Raw genomic sequence first — 17,739 nt, forward strand, 5'->3', positions numbered from 1 at the left:
GCATCGCCGGCGAGGCGGCCGCTGCAGGAGAGGCGGGCGCTGCGGGCGCCGGCGGCACGGCTCCTCCTGCGGGCGCCCCCTCCTCCGCGGCGGCACGCGCGGCCGGCGCGGCAGCCGGCGCGGGAGTGGCGCCGTCGGCATGGCTCGCCTCCCTGGCGCGGCGCTTCATCTCCTTCTTGCGCACGACGGTGCCGTCCGAGTCGTCCGAGTCGGTCTGGTACTCCATCCACGAAGGCGGCTTCCACCGGCTCGCCTCCGCCTCGGCCGCCTCGGCGGCGGCGGCCGCCGCCTTCCGCCTCTGCCGCTGCTCCTGCCGCGCCTTCTTCGCCTTTGGCTGGTCGCGCGCGAAGCGGCTCGAAGACACGCGCACCTCGCGCTGCTTGGCGAGCGGCACTCCGACGCTGCCCATCGCCCTCGCCTGCAGCTCTCCGCCGCCCTGCTCGATCGTCCACTCGTCGCCGGAGAGCACGTCGTCGTCGTCGTCTGACGAGTCGGCGGCCCGCACCGCCTTCTTGCGCCGGCCGCCCTTGCTCGCGCGCGCGGGCTTGCGCGCCGGCGGGGAGGGTTTCGCATCCGATGCCGGGCTGGCCGAGTCGGCGGCGGCGGCGGAAGCAGGGGCGGCGGAAGCGGGGGCGGCGTGGCGGCCGCGCTCCTCCCGGTGGCGCTCGAGCAGCGCGTCGAGGGTGAGCGCTTCGTCGGGGTCCGCCGCCCGGCCCGCCGCCGCCGCCCCGCCCGCCGCCTCCCGCTGGTGCGCGGCGAGCAGCTCGTCGAGCGTGAGCGACTCGTCGAGGGCGCCGAGCGCACCGCCCGCCGCGACCTCCGCCGCGACCTCCGCCGCGAGACCCTCCAGCTCCTCGGCACTCACGCCGACCATCCCCTCGGCGAGCGACGCCTCCGAGAAGCCGGCCGCGGAGAAGACGCCGCCCGCCTCCTCGTCCGACGAGTGGTCATCGTCCACCAGCCGCGCGCGAGGCTTGCGCCGCCCCGCTCCGACTGCTGGCTTGGCCGCCGGCTTAGCCGCCGACGCGGACTTGGCCGGCCGCGCGCGTTTGGCAGCCGGCCCCTCGTCGTCTGAGCTGTCCGCCACCGGCTTGGCGGGCTTGGCGGGCTTGGCAGCCGCCTTGCCGGCCTTGGCAGCCGCCATGCCAGCCTTTGGGGGGGCGGGAGGAGCCTTGCCGCGCTTGCCACCCGGCTTGGACGGCAGCGTCGGCGCCTTCTTTGGCGGCGGCGGCTCGTCGTCGCTCGAGTCGGCGAGAGCTGCCGCCGCGGCGGCGGCGGCGGCGGCGGCCGCTTCTGCCGCCAGGCGCAGCTTCTCCGCGCGGAACTCCTTGACGCGCTTCTTCGCGCTCTGCAGGTGTGCGAGCGGCTCCCAGCTGTCCGCCTCTGCGCCGTAGCCGACCCAGCGCACGAGGAACTGCACCTTGCCGCGGTGCGTCCGCTCATCGAGGATCTGGTCCACCTCGTACTCGCCGCCGCCCTCGGCCTGCTCCGCCGCTGCCGTGGGGCCCGCCACCTCTGCAGGGCTCGCCGCCGGCGGAGGGCTCCCCGGCGAAGAGCGGTACGCCGGCAGCGGCGAGCCACTCTCCTCCCCGACGACGCTGCTGTCGGGCGATCGGCGCGCGCCCCGGCTCCGGCGCCCGCCTGATGGCGGGAGCGGCGACGCCCCCTCGGACGCCTCCTCGTCGTCGTCCATCGAAGGCATCCACTTTGGAGCCGAGCGCTGACGGCGCGGCCGGTTGACCGCCGCCGACGTGGCCGCCTCCTCCGACGCCGCGGCGGCCTTCTCCACGCGCTTCTTCTTGCTCGCGGCGGCCTGCTCCCGCTTCGCCCTCTCGGCCTCGCGCGCCTCCTCCGCCTCGCGCTCCGCCCGCACCTCGCTCACCCGCGCGAGGACGAGCCGGTCGAAGTCCTTGCGGCACTTCTTCACCATCGGCGGCAGCGAGCACGCCGCCTCGAACGCGAGCCGCAGCTTCTTCGCCGTCAGCTCGTCGAGGTCGCTCTCCGCTGTGACCTGCTCCTCCAGCCACGCCGCCGCCCGCTCCTCGGGGAAAGTCACGGTCTCCGCCGCCTCCGGCACCGCCTGCGGCTCTGCCGGCGGCGGCTCTGTCACCACCCGCTCCTCCTCCGCCGCCTCCGCCGCCTCTTCCGCCTCCGCCCCTGCCGCCTCCTTCGCCTCCACCTCCGCCTCCGCCGCCGCCCCTGCCGCCTCCGACGCTTCCGCCCCTGCCGCCTCCCCCCCTGCCGTATCGTCGAGGTCGTCCACCGGCGCTGGCGCCGCGGCCTCGAGCTCGGCCAGCCGCCCTCGCGCCGCCTCGAGCGCCTTGGCCGCCACGCCCGCGGCGACCGCCACGTTGATGATGCAGCGCAGCGCCGAGGCGGAGCCCCACGCCGGGCTGCTGCTCGCCTTGAGGACGGTGGCGGCGGCCTGCTCCGCGGCGTACACCTGCTCGAGGAGGCGCTTGAGCTGCTCGAGCGCCGCGTCGAACGACGCCTGCTCCGCCAGCTTCTCGGCGACGCGCAACGAGAGCACCGCCTTTGCGCCGGTTGCGTTGAGCGCCAGCCGGCGGCAGAGCTCCTTGAGCTCGACCAGCCGGTGAGAGGCGAGCATCTTGTTGAGCCGGCTCGCCATCGACTGGCCTCCCTCGTCGGCGGGGGCGGCGGGCGGCGGCGGCGACTGGCGCGCCGGCGCCGCCGCCGGCGCGGAGACGTACGTGCGGAACCGCCCTTGGTGCGGAATCATCACCTCGACGTTGTACCGCTGGCGGAGGTCGGCGTCGGAGAGCACCTTGTGGGCCTCGGAGAGCTTCTTGAAGGCCTCCTCGGCGCCGCGCGCGTGGTTCTTGTCCGGGTGGACCTTGAACGACAGCTTCTTGTACAGCGATCGCTCCTTCTCCGGGTCAAACTCGGCCTGCGTCGTGCCTGCGGTGGCGCCGAGCGAGCCGCGGTGACGGCGGCGCCTGGTCGGGAGAGGTGTGGCGGAGCGCAGAGCGGCGCGCACCGAGGATCGCGTAGAAGTGGGGAGCGTCGATTACCGCCTTGACGGCCTCCGCGGCAGCCGAGCCAGGGCCAAACTTCTCGAGATGTGTGCAGAAGCTTTTCGCCTGGTCGTTCGCGTCGTCAAGCCGCACCGCCTTTTGAGCGAACCGGAGAGCGCCCTCGTCGTCTCCGTCCTCGTACCGCTTCCTCGCTACATCGAGCGCAGCCACGGAGGACTCGGCGTTCATCGAGGAGCACGCGGTTTCGCTCGCGACGGATCGCAGCTGGTTGCCAGTGGGTTCGAGTGAGCAAGACAGTTGTGCCCGAGCGGGAGTCCGGCGAAGAAGAAATACCTCGGTTCAGCAGCTCCTGCTCCGCGACTGTCGCGACAACTAGTTGACATAAAAAAGCAAAGCCGCGACGTGGAGCCGGTCTGTGTAGAGAGGATTCACAGGACACATTCACAGTCGGAACGAGTTCACGATGGACGGGCTGTACCCACACCACAGCTCTGCCCAACGCGGCCAAAGGATATCCAGCTCGAGAACCTCGAGGAGCGAGAACGCTTCCACAGACACAGGAACAGGAGGCACCTCACACATGCCGCTGATCACAAAGCTCATTCTCGCGCTCACCATCGGCTCTGCGCAGCCGCTCCGCCAGCCCGTCGGCCGCATTACGTCGCTCGACCGGCGAAAGCTAGTCGCGAGCGTGTCCGACTCGGAGTTCTACAAATCTCCGCGGCTCGTGGCGCACGCCGACGACGCCTTCCTGCGCAAGCTGACTGCGCTGTACCGCGAGCGGCTCCCAGCGGGCGGAGTGCTGCTCGACCTGATGTCGTCGCACATCTCTCACCTCCCGCCAGCGATGTCCTTCGCGCGGGTCGACGGCCATGGAATGAACGCCGAGGAGCTGTCCAAGAACCCCGCCTTTGCGGGTGGCCAGTGGTGGGTGCAGGACCTAAACGAGGACCCGGCGCTCTCGTTCGCCGCCGACGGCGAGTACGACGCCGTGTTGTGCATGGCGGGCGTGCAGTACCTCCAGGAGCCCGAGAGCGTCTTTGCCGAGTGCAGTCGCGTGCTCAAGCCGAATGGCGTGATGATTGTCGCATTCACGAACAGCTTCTTCTACCAGAAGGCCATCTACGGTTGGAGCGAGAGGGGCATGGCGACGCGCGCAAAGCTCGTGAGGGACTACATGCGGGCGGCGGGCGGCTTCGACGACATAACAGTCGAGGGCGATGGCACCGGCCTCGTCGCGCAGCTAGCCAGCATTGGGGGTCTGGGCGGCGACCCCTTCGCGGCGGTCGTGGGGCGGAAGAACGGCAGCTAGTGGATACTTGTTTCTGGATTCCTGGGGTACGAAAGTCGGCCCTGTTTTTGGTTTTTTTTACCGCGCAAGATATAAAGGGTGTCCTAAGGGCTCTGCTCGCAAGGCGCCCGCGTCGCAGACGCGGTACCATTGACAAATCTGCAATATACACCCACACGAGCAAATAGCAAAATCCGAATACCGTGCACGAACTGCAGGATGTGCGCCGGGCAAGCCTTCAGCTGGTGCCACATCCGTAACGAAATTGAAGCCAAGAACGTCCGCCAAATCCGTGCTGTCGTGCTTTGGGAGCAACTGAGGGAAAGCCGCTGATCGAGCCCAGCGTGCCCGCGGCCGCCTCCCGCGCAGCACCGCCGCTGGGGACGACACTCGAGCCCATGCACCGGGCAAAGAAGGACGCTGCAGAAGCGGTTGGACGTTGGAGAGGCAGCCGGCGTCTGCCGTCACAACGAGTCCCAGCGCTGGTTGCTCCGGCAAGACTTTAGCCTTGGCCACCCTCCTTGCGGAGCAGGAGGAGATCCGCTCTCGGTCGGCAACGTGGCAGCTAGTCGAGGGACGCGGTAGTTGTGGACCCCCGGAGTGTCTGAGGACAGGAGAGAGAGAGCTTTTGTGGTGTTGGTGTATACGCAATAAACGGGACAGGGTAGTCGTTCTCTCTAGCTCCCCTTCTGGCTCTTAGCATGATCTGCGCCCTGTGTCCGACCCCTTTTGCGCAGCAACACCTTAAACTTTTAGGCCCTCCAAATTCGGGTCGGAGCGTAGGCCGTACGTAGCGGAGTGGGCCCCGAGTTTGAAAAGGGCGACGGACGCTTGCGTCCTAGCCTCCAACAACGCCTCCCCGGCGCAGAGGGGCCCCCGGAGGGATGCGCAACCGCTCCACGCCACGCCGCTTGCGGCGGTCCTATTCCCAGCTCCGCTGAGGGCCCGTCTATTGTAGAATTCTTTTATGACCGCGCAAGACATAAGGGTGGCTAAGGGCTCTGCCCGCAAGGCGCCCGCGTCGCAGACGCGGTACCATTGGCAACTACATGACATACCCCCACACGAAAAAAATATAATTAAAATTCGTGCATATCGTGCGATTTTCGTTCGGCGACGCAGACTTCTCGTCCCACGTTCAACACGGCGCCCGGGCAAGCCTTCAGCTGGTGCCAACATGCGTAAACCAAGAACGTCCGCCGAATCCGTGCTTTCGGACGGAGCAACTTACCCCCCCCCGTAAGCAGCCCGTCGATGCATGTGGCTCGCGCGGCCACGGCCGCAACGACGCGTCGCCGGCGGCGCTCACTCGAGCCCGAGCCCTCCGCGACGGCAACGCCAGGTCGTCGCGTCCGCCCCGCCAGCCCTTGAGCACGCCTCCCGCATACCGATGACTGCACTCGGCGTCCACCGGCGGGGGACCATGGAGGAGCGGTCAGCAGTCTCGACTGCTCCACCGGCTCCTCCACAGGCTCTCGCCGTCGGCCCCGGCGCGCTGCGACGGCGCGCCGCCGGCTCCCACCGCGGCGTCCGAGCTGGAGGGAAAGGTGACGCACCTGATGGAGCTGCTCAAGGCGCATGAGTCGCGGGACGCGGAGGCGTCGCGGCTGCAGCAAGCGCTGCAGCGCCAGGAGGAGGCGGACGCCGCCAAGCTCGTCGAGCTGATGCGACGGCAGGAGGCGGCGAGCGCGGCGGCGGTCGAGGAGGCCAAGGCTGCGATCGAGGCGCAGCTGGTCGAGCGATTCCGCGAGGAGCAGGCGGCGGCGGCGGAGGCGCACTCAGCGCAGCTGCAGCAGCTGAGCGCGGAGCACTCGACGCAGCTGCAGCAGGCGGCGGCCCTCCTGGAGGCGCAGGCGCGCGAGAAGTTTGAGACGGCGGTCGCGCACGAGAGGGTGATTGCGCGCGAGGCGCAGGAGCAGGCGGTGCTCGCAGAGAGGCTGGTGAGCGGAACCTCTCCCCTCCCGCCTCCCCGCCCGCCTTCCCTCCCGCCTCCCGCCTCGACTCCCCTGCCTCACTCCTCCCGACCCATCCCTCACTCCTCACTCCGCCCGCCTCTCCTCTCCCCTCCCTCCTCCCCTCCTCCCCTCCCCCTCCCCTCTCCTCCTCCCCTCCCCCCCTCCCCATTCCCCCTTCCTCTCGCCTCGCGCCCAGCCCAGCCCCGCCACCTCACCGCCCTCCCAGGCGTATCTCTCCGCCCTCAAGCAGCTCGAGCTCGACGTCGACGTGCTCACACGCGTCCTGGCGCCTACTGTATACTTGATGCAGAGCTTTCCGACGTCATTGTGTTTGCCGCTCCGCGCTCGACGCCCGCCGCCGCGCGCGCCCGCGCGCCACCCCTTTTGCGCAGCAACACCTTAAATTTCATGGCCCTCCAAATTCGGGTCGGAGCGTAGCGGAGTGGGCCCCGAGTTTGAAAACGGCGACGGACGCTTGCGTCCTAGCCGCCAACAACGCCTCCCCGGCGCAGAGGGGCCCCCGGAGGGACGCTCAACCGCTCCACGCCACGCCGCTTGCGGCGGTCCTATTCCACGCTCCAGGGGGCCGGTTCTTATTTTGGCAAGAGCTTCGGCGCGGCGCGGAGAGACATAGCTCCCCCGACTCTTCCCAGTCCGACAAAGCGTTTGCCGTCCCGCCGATGGCGGCGCCGCCAGTGGAGGTGGCGGGCACACCGCTGCTGGTGACGGTCAACGCGACCACAGACATCGGCCCGTCACAGGCGCCTCTTGTCAAAGCGACGCTCGTGACACCCCTTGCAGCAGTGGCGGCTCCGGCCGGCAATGCCCAGCCCGCAGCTTCGGCTGTTGTTGCCATACCGAGTGCACCGGCCGTATCCCTCCTCCCCCCCCCCACGAACGGATCGCCGCCTCCGCCTCCCAGTGTGTCTCCTCCGCCTCCGAGTCTGTCACCACCTCCGAGCAGTTCACCACCACCACCACCGCCACCGCCTAGCGCCTCGCCGCCGCCGCCGCCGCCGCCGCCTAGCGCCTCACCACCGCCGCCGCCTAGCGCCTCACCACCGCCGCCGCCTAGCGCCTCGCCGCCGCCGCCGCCGCCGCCGCCGAGCGCCTTGCCGCCGCCGCCGCCGCCGCCGCCGCCGCCGCCGGATGCCTCGCCGCCGCCGGATGCCTCGCCGCCACCACCCAATGCCTCACCGCCGCCGCCGCCGCCGCCGCCGCCGCCACCCGACGCCTCGCCCTCACCCGATGCCTCACCCCCACCTCCGCCGGACGCCTCGCCGCCACGCCACAGCCCGCCATGGGCCTCCGCGTCGGTCGCGGCAGTTGCCGAGGGGGCGCCCGATCCCGAGCCCGTCACGCCACCGGCGGCAGACCCCGTGCCTGTCCCCGTGCCTGTGGCTGTCACCGTGCCCGTGCCCGTGCCGGCCGCCAAGGCGCCGTCGGAGGAGGACGAGGAGACGGTCCTGCGGCAGATGGCGGTGGCGCAGAGGCGCTGGTGGGCGCAGGTGTTTGGGGGAGTCGGGGCGGCGTCGGCGGCACTCTTCCTGCTGCTGAAGTGCTGCCGCCGGCGCGGCCTGCGCAGCGGAGCCTACTCCTCGGTGCACGGCGAGGCGTATGACGCCTCCTCCCTCGCGCCTATGTGCTGCGCGCTCGATATCGCCGACAACGCGTCGCAGGCGGGGTCAACCATCTCGCACGAGCAGATCGACACGTGGGACGACTTCGACATCGACGAGGACGGGGATGACGGCTGGGGCAGCCGCTCCACATCCTCGAGCCCGCCCAGAATGGCGAACCTGGAGCCTAGCACACAGGAGCCTCGTCCGCCACCGCTGGTCGAGTTCTGAGGCGGCCACGCAACCCGGCGGCTGTGGGGTGGGCCCGCGGCGTGAGCTCGGGGAGAGCGTCGTTTCAGGAGTAGGAGGGACGCAGCGTCCCCGTCCAATCACCGCAGCGGTGTCAGGAGTAGGAGGGACAGATCCCAATCCGGGGAGGATGAGCCGTTAATGCGTGTGTCCGGCCTTTGATTGTGATGGAGAGCGGGGAGAGCGAGAGGCTGATGCGAGGGGTATATGAAGCGGGGTCGGCGAGGGGCTTTCTTCCCTTCGCCTCCACACTGCTCTCGCTGTGATGTATATGCGGTACTACTACTAGCTAATACAGGCGCACTCTGCGCGCAAAACATGCACATGCACATGCACATGCACATGTGCACATGCGCATGCGTGCACATCGTGACAATGTGCGCCGCCCCCGGCCCCGCGCCCCCACCCCCCCAGCCCCCCACACACGACACACAGCCACGCAACGGACACACACGCAAGAATTCAAGAAACGCGGGGAAGCCGTGAACTGTGAGAACACTCTGTGAACACCCGTGACGAAAAACGGACGCACACCAAGCGCTAAGCGTGAGGACGCGATTTCGAATTCGGAGGTGGCATCTGAGCAAAATTGGGCCCGCCAGGTGTGAAAAAAATTATAAGGGTCATAATCGCCGATTCGATCCGGAAGCCACTCGACCATCGAGAGCGCGAGCGCCGTCGGCCGAAGTCGGCAAACGTAGATCAAATGGTTAGAGATAGCGTCCACTCAGAGACCGATAGCCGTAACACATTACCGAGGGAATTAGACACCACAGATACGCACAACCGACGCCCGAAGTGCCAAGAAGGACGTCATTAGTACGAAACCTCAGAAAAGGCCATGGGCGTCGAGAGAACATTCCCTCGTGCCTCGAGAGGACAAAAAGAAAGACTAACCCGGGTGCCAGCGCGGCGGAAACGTCCCATTTCCGCTGCCAAACAGCCGGTTGGCCAGCAACTGCGCAGAGAGCCCAGCAAACATGTTGTGCCGTACCAGCTCCATATTGAGCCCGAAGAGCATGCCGCTTACCGGCTCGGCGGCCAAAGAGAGGTTGAGAAGCAGCGGCGGCACCTCCCGGTCCAGCCTGGCTGCCTCCGCCTGGCGCGCGGAAGCAAAGGAGGCCCAGTGCGCGCGGCATGCCTCGCCGCACGGTGTCAGTCCTGCACGCTCGAGGACGTCGGGAGGAAAGTTCATAGATCGCCAGCGGCCACCGTCACGGCGCGGCGGCAGGCGCGGGACACGCGCGACGATCGGGGGGGCGACGACGGGCACGTGTGACGTGACGTATGGGTGTGAGGTTACCGACTGCACTCCAAGTGCTCCAAGTGCAAGCGGCAAGGCGAAACACACACCACGAGATACTGAGTGACTCTGTGGGGCGTTTTGGGGGGTCTTCCGCTTCCCCAGGATATGTATGTATGTACAATGTGAGAGGACTCGAGATTTGTTCGAGATTGGGGCAGGCCGCGGGCGACGCGGAGCTTCCGCCGGAGGACGACGCGGTCGAGATGGCGAGCGCCGTCCACGTGCTGGACAGCGTGGCGGAGGTGGGCCCGAACTACACCCTGCTGCGCAGCAAGGAGACGAAGGCGATGCGGCGGAAGCGACAGCTCGAGGATGCCAGGGCGGCGCTCGACGGCCACACTGTCCTGCCCACCGGATCGCGCCTCGAGATCTTCTGCGACAGCGAGCGGTGGTATCCTGCGACCGTCATGGCGCGGGAGGAGGACAGGGACGGACGGATCGTGCACGAGGTCGAGTACGACGGCTACCCGGATCGGCGGTGGTGGCACATGCTGGACGACGAGCGGTGGCGCGCCGTCCCAGAGCAGGCCGGCGCGGGCGCAGGCGGGGATGGGGATGGGGATGTGGCGATGGACCGCGTGGACGGCGAGCATGGCGCCCGTGCCGCGGGCGACGCCGAGGCGGCCGAGGTGCGGCCGGCGCCGCCTCCTGTGCGCCGGGGCGTGCGGCGCAGCGCGCTGGCGGACGCCCTCGAGGCGGAGGATGACGAGCAGCAGGAGGCGGCGGCGCGTGGCGATGAGCGGCCGATGCTAGCGCCTTACGTGCCAATATTTGGGCGCCTATTCGGCGCCCAATGTGCTAATATTGGTGATCCAGCGGCAAGACGTGCCACTGCACGGGGTGTGGGAATATCATTTAGGGAATAGGTAGACTATTCATCACTGTGGGGGGGGAGAGAGTGATAATAGGGGTGCTGAGGTGGGGCTGGGTGGAGGTGATTCTCCGGGTCAGTCTGGAGGTCATAAAGAGCCAGAAAAGCCTCATAAGGACACGGGGTGAAGGAAGGAAATCGGGCATTCTCTTGCCGTCGATCATCTCAAGAGGCCGCGCAGTTCATGGCCGACAAGGCATGTCTCGGGTACAGCAAGGTCAAACGAGAACAGACCGGCGAAGAAACGGTGCGCGCGAGCCCTCTTGAGAGCGCGATCGCCAAGCAGGAGAAGCTGCGCAGCCGCCTTGACGCCGAGGCGAGCGTTGGCGTAAGCGCCGCCCTCGTCGGCTCCTTTGCGCTCTCGCTGCTTGTCGAGGCCAAGGACATGGAGGACGGGTCTTCGGTGCAATGGATGTTCGTGCTCTTCATGGCCACATCCGGTTCGCTCTGCCTGGTGGCGGTGATCACAACGGGCACCATCTACTGGGCTGGCACGCACATCATGTCCGCCACGCTCGACAATGTCGCGCAGGAGAACGACCTGTTCCGAGCGTTTTGGAAGCTCGGTGCCATGCGTGCGGCTCGGACGGGCGCCAGGCGCGCGTTCCAGCTCTCGGTCCCTCTATTCCTCGCCGGCATCACCGTCATGATCCAGAGCTTCACAGGAGACGAGAGCGGAGGTGTCAGCGTGGTCGCGGCGGTGGTTGGGGGCGTCTTCTCCGCGACCATCACCTTTGGCCTGATCGTGACGGCTCTCATAGAGCGCTACACGTCAAAGACCACCGCGACCGCTTGATCCGCGTGCGAATCGAGAGGCGCGCGCGGAGCATGTCATGGCATGTGTCCTATGGGCTATGTTGCGAAATAAGGTGGTGCTCGGGCACAACCCTCTCATGTTAGGGTAGGACACGTGGCGTCATGTGTGTGTGTGTGTGTGTGTGTGTGTCAGGGTGCCCACGAGCAGTGGGGAGGGTGGTGGGGAGACCACGAAGTTGGGGCCCCGATCGACCGCCCCGTAGTGACTGTCAAGCCTCCCGCCCACATAGGTGGGTCCCACGTCCCAGTCGGATGTCACGTCACGTCGCGGGTGCGTCGAGGTGCGTCGCCGATGCGTGTTGCGTCGCCGTGCGTCGCCGACCTCGCCGTGCGTCGCCGTGCGTCGCCGTGCGTCGCCGTGCGTCGCCGTGCGTCGCCGTGCGTCGCCGTGCGTCGCCGTGCGTCGCGGGTGCGTCGCCGGTGCGTCGCCGGCTGGCGGCGCCCGCTGCCAGCCGCGAAATCTGAGGTCGCCCCGCCCGCCTGCGCCCCCGCGACGGCCCCGCAGCGGCCGGGCCGGCTGCCTTGGTGGGCGGGGCACCTCCCGCTGCCGCGTCGCGGCCGCGGACGCGCTCGGAAGCACACCGCGGGCCTCTGCCGCGCGCCTCGAAAGCGTCGCCGCTCTCGACGCGCGGAAGAGCCGGTCCCATGCGTCGGTCCGAGCGTCACGCACCCCCGTGCTCGGTCGCAGGCACCTACTCGACGGTCGACGAGCTCGCCGGCATGTCGCCCGCGCGATACGCCACTCCTGATCCCGATGACGACGGCTACGACGAGGACGTGCCCGCCGACCCCCCACCCCCTGCCGCCGACGACGATGCCGCGCCGGACGACGAGCCTGTGGTCGGCGACGCCGATGGCGGCGGCGGCGGCGGCACGGGCAACGCGCGGCGCTGGGCCGAGGTCTTGCCCGACCCGTCGTGCTGCCCCGCGCTCCCGCTGCTTCTGCTCGCGCTCATCGGCACGGTCGCGTTTGCCTTCTCGCGTCCGCCCGCGGCGCTGCTGCAGTGTGGACCAGCCACTCCATTGACGCTGCTGCTGGCGCCTCGACCCGAGGCGCAGTCAAGGACAGGAGCAGCGGCGAGAGGCAGCGAAGAAGTGGCACGGACGCAGCGAGCGCGCAGAGGCAGAGCACGAGTAGTCGAGCAGGAGAGGCGGCCGCACGTGCGAGCACGAGCACTGGTGTGCGGGACCACGTTGGTCGCATGTCGAGCTCGGACCTGCGCTTCGGGCCTTCGGCTTGGACACAGTTTTGTAGAGAAACGCGACAAACCTCAAACGGCCGGGTGTACTCTGAGTCTGTACACCAAGTACCCCTTTAACCCCTGTCCCATTCGCCTCTCTGATATGCCAGGACAAGACGGGCGCGGAGCCCGCACTCGAAAGGGCTACTAGCCTCTCTCGACGCTACGGCTTTTCTTTTGACTTACGCCGCCCTCCCCCCCCGGCCCCCCCCCCCCCCCACACGTAGAGCTAAGAGCCTGGCCTCGGTGCTAAGCCTCGGTGCTAAGCCCCGGACGTGATCGGATAGTGTGAGGCGCAAGCGGCTGTTGAGGGAAAAGGTTTGCAACCTAACGGAGGCGAGTGTAGCGGTGCGCTGTGCCGGCGCCGGTGCTGATGTGACTACTCCAAGAGACCGTGTCGATTGAAGACTACTCATGACAGAGTGAGAGAGTGTATGCGCGGGTGGACGCGGGCGAGAGGCGTGATGTGGGATGGCGCACCGGTCGCGGTGGTGCGGACGCCGCGCAGCCGTGAGGTGCTCTGAGTGGGGCCGCCGGGATAGAGCCTGCGCAGGCAGCAAAGGTGGGCGGCGTGAGCGCGCGCGGTGCCGCGCTCCATGGTGTGCGAGAGTGCCGGGCCAGGCGTGCCCCCATCAGCGACGGAAGCTCCAAGCCGGCACAGAAACTCCGACACGGGCGTCTGCTGGTTGCGCGTGTCGACGAGCGGGCCCGAGCGAGGCCGCAGAGGAGGAAGAACGTCGGTCGTGCGAGCGCTGAGGACAAACGGACGGCTGAGTGAGCGACGGCAGTCATACCGGCAAGCGTTGGTGTGCGGCGGCGGTCGCTCGGGGGCGGAGGCCGGCGGCAGGGAGAGAATCGGGCGAGAGCACGGAGCACGCCTACCGTTGAGCGAGATCAGACATCTACAGAGAGCACGTGCGGCCACGCCGAGCCACCGAGAGGCGCACCTGGCGCAACTCGAGCGTAAGTGACCGTGGCGGCAGCCGCTCGGCGCTCGAGGCGACCATCCGACCGCCGGGCGTGCCTCTGGCGCCGACTCGGCGCCGTCGGCGACCCCGCGCGGGCCAGAGTCATGTCGAGCCGGGGCTGAGCCGGCGGTGGCGGACGCTTGGATGCACGCTCCGGGGGGCTGCCGGGTCGGATCGGCCTTTCGGGCGCCGCCGCAGCGCCGCGGAGGCACTGTTCTGGTGAGAACACGCGCCACTGAGGCCGACTAAAGTTGCACGCCCAGGCCAGCCGGAAAAAATAGGTCGGAACATTGTAGGTCGGAACATATGGATATGCGCATATCATCTGTAGATGGGGGGGTCGCCGCCCCTGACGGCCCGCTCGCCCGCACGCAAGCGCGCCCGAGCCGGCGAGGACGGCGAATCGGACGGCGGGGCTGTGGCGGTCGCGGATGGCTTCGAGGCGCCCGTCTTTGGCGCGCGCGTCCCTTCGGCCAGGTCACCACGCTGCCGCTCGAGGGCGAGAGGACGGCCCTCTGGCAGCGAGCGACATGAATGGCGTCGCAAGTGATCGCGCGGACGCTTGGTACGTCACCACTGCTGACTCAGTGCTGCACGTCTCTGCGGCCGGGCGCGTGCGCAGCGTGGCAACCCTGGAAGGCGCCGGCCTCCGCGGCATCGCCGTCAGCCCGGACGGCAGCGCTCTGTTTGTGGCGGACTTTGACGGCCGCAAGATCCTACAGGTGGAGGCTGCGACTGGCGCGGTGACCACTCTTGCGGGCAGTGGCACTCGCGGCAGCGCTGATGGGGTGGGCGGCGCGGCGCAGTTCCACTACCCACATGCGGCGTCGCCATCAGCCCGGACGGCAGCGCGCTGTTTGTGACAGACTTCGGCAACCACAAGATCCGGCGGGTGGAGGTGGGGACTGGCGCGGTGACCACGCTTGTGGGCAGCGGCACTCGCGGCAGTGCTGATGGCGTGGGCGGCGCGGCGCAGTTCTACTACCCATGCGGCGTCGACCTCAGCCCAGGCAGCGCTCTCTGTTTGTTGCTGACTTCGGCGGCGACAAGATCCGGCGGGTGGAGGTGGCGACGGGCGCGGTGACCACGGTGGCGGGCAGCGTATAAGTAGAGGAACCAGTGGAGATATACGAATACAGGAAAGCGCAGGAATCGGCGCCCGGCCAGCTCCTCGCGAGAGTCTCATGTTTTCACGGAGGTCGGAGCACGGTGCACGGCAGTTCGTCCCTCATTTTAACAACATAAGAGCTACAAAGGCGTACGGAACGCGCCCCCATGATACTAACACCCCCGTCGGACTCCGTGAGCCGCGGTTACAGAATCGGTTGTCAAGGGCACAGCCGCGCGCGGCGCTCACCGAGTGATGACAATGTCGTCAATCTTCAGGATGAGCCGGACGCACTCGGTCGCGAGCGAGACGGCCGAGGTGTGGACGAGGAGCGGCACCAGCACGTTCTCCTCGAGGATGTTTGTCACCTTGCCCTTGCGCACGTTGATGCCCGCCGCCTTCTCGCCCTCCGCATGCTTGTTCCGCAGCTCCGTCACGACGTGGATGGCGTCGAGCCCCGCATTCTCGGCGAGCGTGTACGGGACCACCTCCATCGCCTCGGCGAACGCGCGCACGCAGTACGAGTGCATGCCTGCGGCGGGGCGGCGGCGGGCTGCGGCCGGGCGCGCGCGCGGCGGGGAGGGGCGGCGGGCGCGCGCCGAGCAGCGAGTCGGCCCACTTGGAGAGCTCGTACGAGAGCCGCATCTCCGGGGCGCCGCCGCCCGGCGTGAGGAACCGCTTCTTGACGAGGCAGCGCAGCACGCAGAGCGCGTCGTGCAGCGAGCGCTCCGACTCGTCGAGCACGAGGTTGTTGGACGCCTGCAGAGGGGCGGCGGAGGGGGCCGGTCGGGCGGCGCGGTCGGGCGGCGGCTCGCGGGCGCGGCGCGCTCCTTGCACAGGATGGTGACGGTCTTGCCCTCGTTCGGCACGCCCGTCACGCGCACAATCTTGCCGTCGCCCGTCGACACCTCGTGGACGAGCTCCGCGCGGCCGAGCTTCTCCGGGTGGAAGGTGTCGATGTTTGCGATGGGCAGGCAGCCGCAGGTCTTGCAGATGAACTCGACGTCGTCGCGTTCGATGTCCTTGACGACGAGGATCTTCATCTTTGCGAGGAAGTGCAGCGACAGGTCGTTGACCGCGTCCCGCAGGATCGACTTTTGGATGAGCAGCACGTTGCAGCCGCTCTTTTGCACCTTCTTGCACATGTCGAGGATGTACTTGCGCTCTTCCTTGAGGATCCGGTCCTGCAGCACCGGCGCCGCGGTGAGGGGAGGGCCGGCAAGCCGCACGCGTGGGGCCGGCCGCGCGCCATCTGCGTGTAGTCAGAGACGGTCACGTTTTGCTCGATGTCGGTCTTTGGCGCCGAAAGGCAAAACTGGATCAGGCCAATCTTGGCGCCGGTGACCTTGGTCGGCCCGCCAGCCGCGTGCGACACCTTTTGGGTGAAGACGAGCCCGTTGACGAGCTCGGTGTCGTCGATGGTGCCGCCGAGCTTCTTGACGGTCGCGATGTCGCGCAGGTCGACGTTTGTGGCGGTGGCGGGGTCGATGACGGAGAGCAGCGCGTCCACGGCGAGCGGCGCGAGCAGCGAGGAGTTGTTGGAGATGACCTTCGAGTTGAGCGACGTCGCCGCCGCCTTGATGAGCTGCTCGCGGTCGCCTGTGGGGCGGCGCCGGAGCGGTGAGCTTCGACACGCGTCGGGGCGGCGGAGGCGGCGGCGGCGGCGTGGCGAGGGGCGGCGGCAAGTGGCGTGGGGCGGCGGCAAGTGGCGAGGGGCGGCGGTGGCGAGGGGCGGCGGCGAGGGGTGCACCTAGGTCGACGGGGATCGACATGGCCTGCAGGATCTCCTCCGACTTCTTCGCCGCGAGCAGGAACGACTCCGAGATGACGGTCGGGTGGATGCCCTTCTTGAGCAGGATCTCCGCCTACGCAAGCCACGGCGCGTGTGTGCGAGCCGGCGGCGTGGCTCGGAGGGAGAGGCGAGTGGTGGGGGGGGGGGGGGGGCAGCCTGGTTGAGGAGGGCGCCGGCAATGACCGTGACGGTGGTGGTCCCATCGCCCGCCTCGACGTCCTGCGACTTGGACAGGTCCACCAGCATCTTTGCAGTCGGGTGAGCGACCTGTTTGGCGGGAGAGAGAGGAGCGCCTGGGTGAGGGAGAGCGGGGATGGTGCGGAGCCGGCTGTATGCGCGGCTCGCCTCCATCTGCTTCAGGATCGTCGCTCCGTCGTTGGTGATGACCACGTCGCCGCCCGCCGACGAGATCTGCGGGGAGGGCGAGCGGTGCGTCAAGCCGGCGGTGAGTGGCGGCGAGGCGTGCGGCGGGGTTGGGCGCCATCTTGTCCATGCCACGCGGGCCGAGCGACGTGCGCACGGCGTCGGCGACCGACTTGGCCGCCACGATGTTGCTCTCGCGCACGCTGCGGCAAGGCAACGGGCTCAACCGCCCGCGGCCGTTCTCTCGCGGCTGCAACCGCCGTGGCGGCGGCGCGGCAGGGCGGGAGCGGGCACGGCGTGTGCGAGGGCGCAACGCACCCCTTCTCCTGAGCGCGATCGCTAGCCTTGCGAGTTTGGCCTGGACCGCTGGCGGCTGAAGGCGGCATCGTTGTTCTGGCGGCAAGAGAGGTCGAGGCCCGCGCAACGCCTCTGGGCCCGCGCCAAGCCACATTCTTTTTCTCTCAGCGCATGCACATGTACATGTAACGCAAACCGCCGCCTGGTAAACATCGGCAGGGGGCACAGGCGCCTTGTTGCCGATTTGAAGCTCACGAGCTCGCTTGCGAGCAAGGGCAAGGACGCGGCCGGCGTCTCTCTCTCTCTCTCTCTCTCTACGCGGCCGGCGACGGAGAGCTCGGCTGGAAGGGGGCGTATGAGGTATGTTCGCTTCGGCAATACGGAGCCCGGGCTGCTCAATCTGGTCAAAGGGCGCGGCAAGTACTCGCCGTCGGGAGCGACGGCAGCGGGCGGTGGCGGAGGAGGAGGACGAGGAGGAGGAGGCGCGGAGGTGGAGGGAGCGGCCGCTCACTGCTCGGTCCCCCCCCCCCCCTGCACAACTAAGCTAGGGGGGGGGGGGGTCTGACCCCCCAGCAGCAGAGCGCTGCTGCTGGGGAGGGGGTCGGCCATGAGCTTAGTTGTGCAGGGGGGGTACCGAGCAGCGAGCGGCCGCTCAGGAGGTAGGGAGGGGAGGGGGAGGATGCGGATGCCCCCAAGGGAAAGCTCAAGGAGCTGGATGGCGATTACCGCTTTGCGGATTGCGCGGGAGCAGGATTGCGATCTGCGCTTGTTCGACTTCGAGAGCTTCGGAGGCTTTGGAAAGGAGGTTCGCAGCACCCTGGAGGGAGGCGGCGAACCAGCTGAGCAACAAACTTTCGCATGCTCAGC

General features: G+C 68.4%; 6 protein-coding genes across 6 annotated transcripts; 4 read left to right on the forward strand and 2 right to left on the reverse strand.

Annotated features, from left to right (window-relative positions):
* Positions 1–3,576: 3,576 nt before the first annotated feature.
* EMIHUDRAFT_64550 (hypothetical protein) lies at positions 3,577–4,308 on the forward strand (the record flags this gene model as incomplete). Its single annotated transcript, XM_005778758.1, has 1 exon — positions 3,577–4,308. One exon carries the CDS (start codon positions 3,577–3,579, stop codon positions 4,306–4,308), a length of 732 nt encoding a protein of 243 aa, XP_005778815.1.
* A 1,182-nt stretch (positions 4,309–5,490) lies between these two features.
* Positions 5,491–6,675, forward strand: EMIHUDRAFT_435052 (hypothetical protein). Its single transcript, XM_005778759.1, has 3 exons — positions 5,491–5,659; positions 5,727–6,227; positions 6,469–6,675. Exons 1-3 carry the CDS (start codon positions 5,546–5,548, stop codon positions 6,643–6,645), a joined length of 792 nt encoding a protein of 263 aa, XP_005778816.1. The 5' UTR covers positions 5,491–5,545; the 3' UTR covers positions 6,646–6,675.
* A 2,722-nt stretch (positions 6,676–9,397) lies between these two features.
* EMIHUDRAFT_205403 (hypothetical protein) lies at positions 9,398–10,282 on the forward strand (the record flags this gene model as incomplete). The annotated part of the gene is made up of 2 exons (XM_005778760.1): positions 9,398–9,427; positions 9,575–10,282. The coding sequence occupies 2 exons, from the start codon at positions 9,398–9,400 to the stop codon at positions 10,280–10,282; spliced, it is 738 nt and encodes a 245-aa protein (XP_005778817.1).
* A 2,324-nt stretch (positions 10,283–12,606) lies between these two features.
* Positions 12,607–13,566, reverse strand: EMIHUDRAFT_450262 (hypothetical protein; the record flags this gene model as incomplete). The annotated part of the gene is made up of 3 exons (XM_005778761.1): positions 13,260–13,566; positions 12,825–13,096; positions 12,607–12,647 (listed from the first exon to the last, which is right to left on the reverse strand). The coding sequence occupies exons 1-3, from the start codon at positions 13,349–13,351 to the stop codon at positions 12,607–12,609; spliced, it is 405 nt and encodes a 134-aa protein (XP_005778818.1). The 5' UTR covers positions 13,352–13,566.
* A 77-nt stretch (positions 13,567–13,643) lies between these two features.
* Positions 13,644–14,419, forward strand: EMIHUDRAFT_205407 (hypothetical protein; the record flags this gene model as incomplete). Its single annotated transcript, XM_005778762.1, has 4 exons — positions 13,644–13,789; positions 13,860–14,117; positions 14,150–14,237; positions 14,318–14,419. 4 exons carry the CDS (start codon positions 13,644–13,646, stop codon positions 14,417–14,419), a joined length of 594 nt encoding a protein of 197 aa, XP_005778819.1.
* Positions 14,420–14,522: 103 nt separating this feature from the next.
* Positions 14,523–16,961, reverse strand: EMIHUDRAFT_463324 (hypothetical protein; the record flags this gene model as incomplete). The annotated part of the gene is made up of 8 exons (XM_005778763.1): positions 14,523–14,908; positions 14,943–15,179; positions 15,269–15,604; positions 15,670–16,019; positions 16,171–16,285; positions 16,396–16,623; positions 16,694–16,778; positions 16,894–16,961. 8 exons carry the CDS (start codon positions 16,959–16,961, stop codon positions 14,666–14,668), a joined length of 1,662 nt encoding a protein of 553 aa, XP_005778820.1. The 3' UTR covers positions 14,523–14,665.
* Positions 16,962–17,739: the final 778 nt, after the last annotated feature.

This window comes from Emiliania huxleyi (genome assembly GCF_000372725.1).
Source record: "Emiliania huxleyi CCMP1516 unplaced genomic scaffold EMIHUscaffold_24, whole genome shotgun sequence".
Lineage (NCBI taxonomy): Eukaryota > Haptophyta > Isochrysidales > Noelaerhabdaceae > Emiliania > Emiliania huxleyi.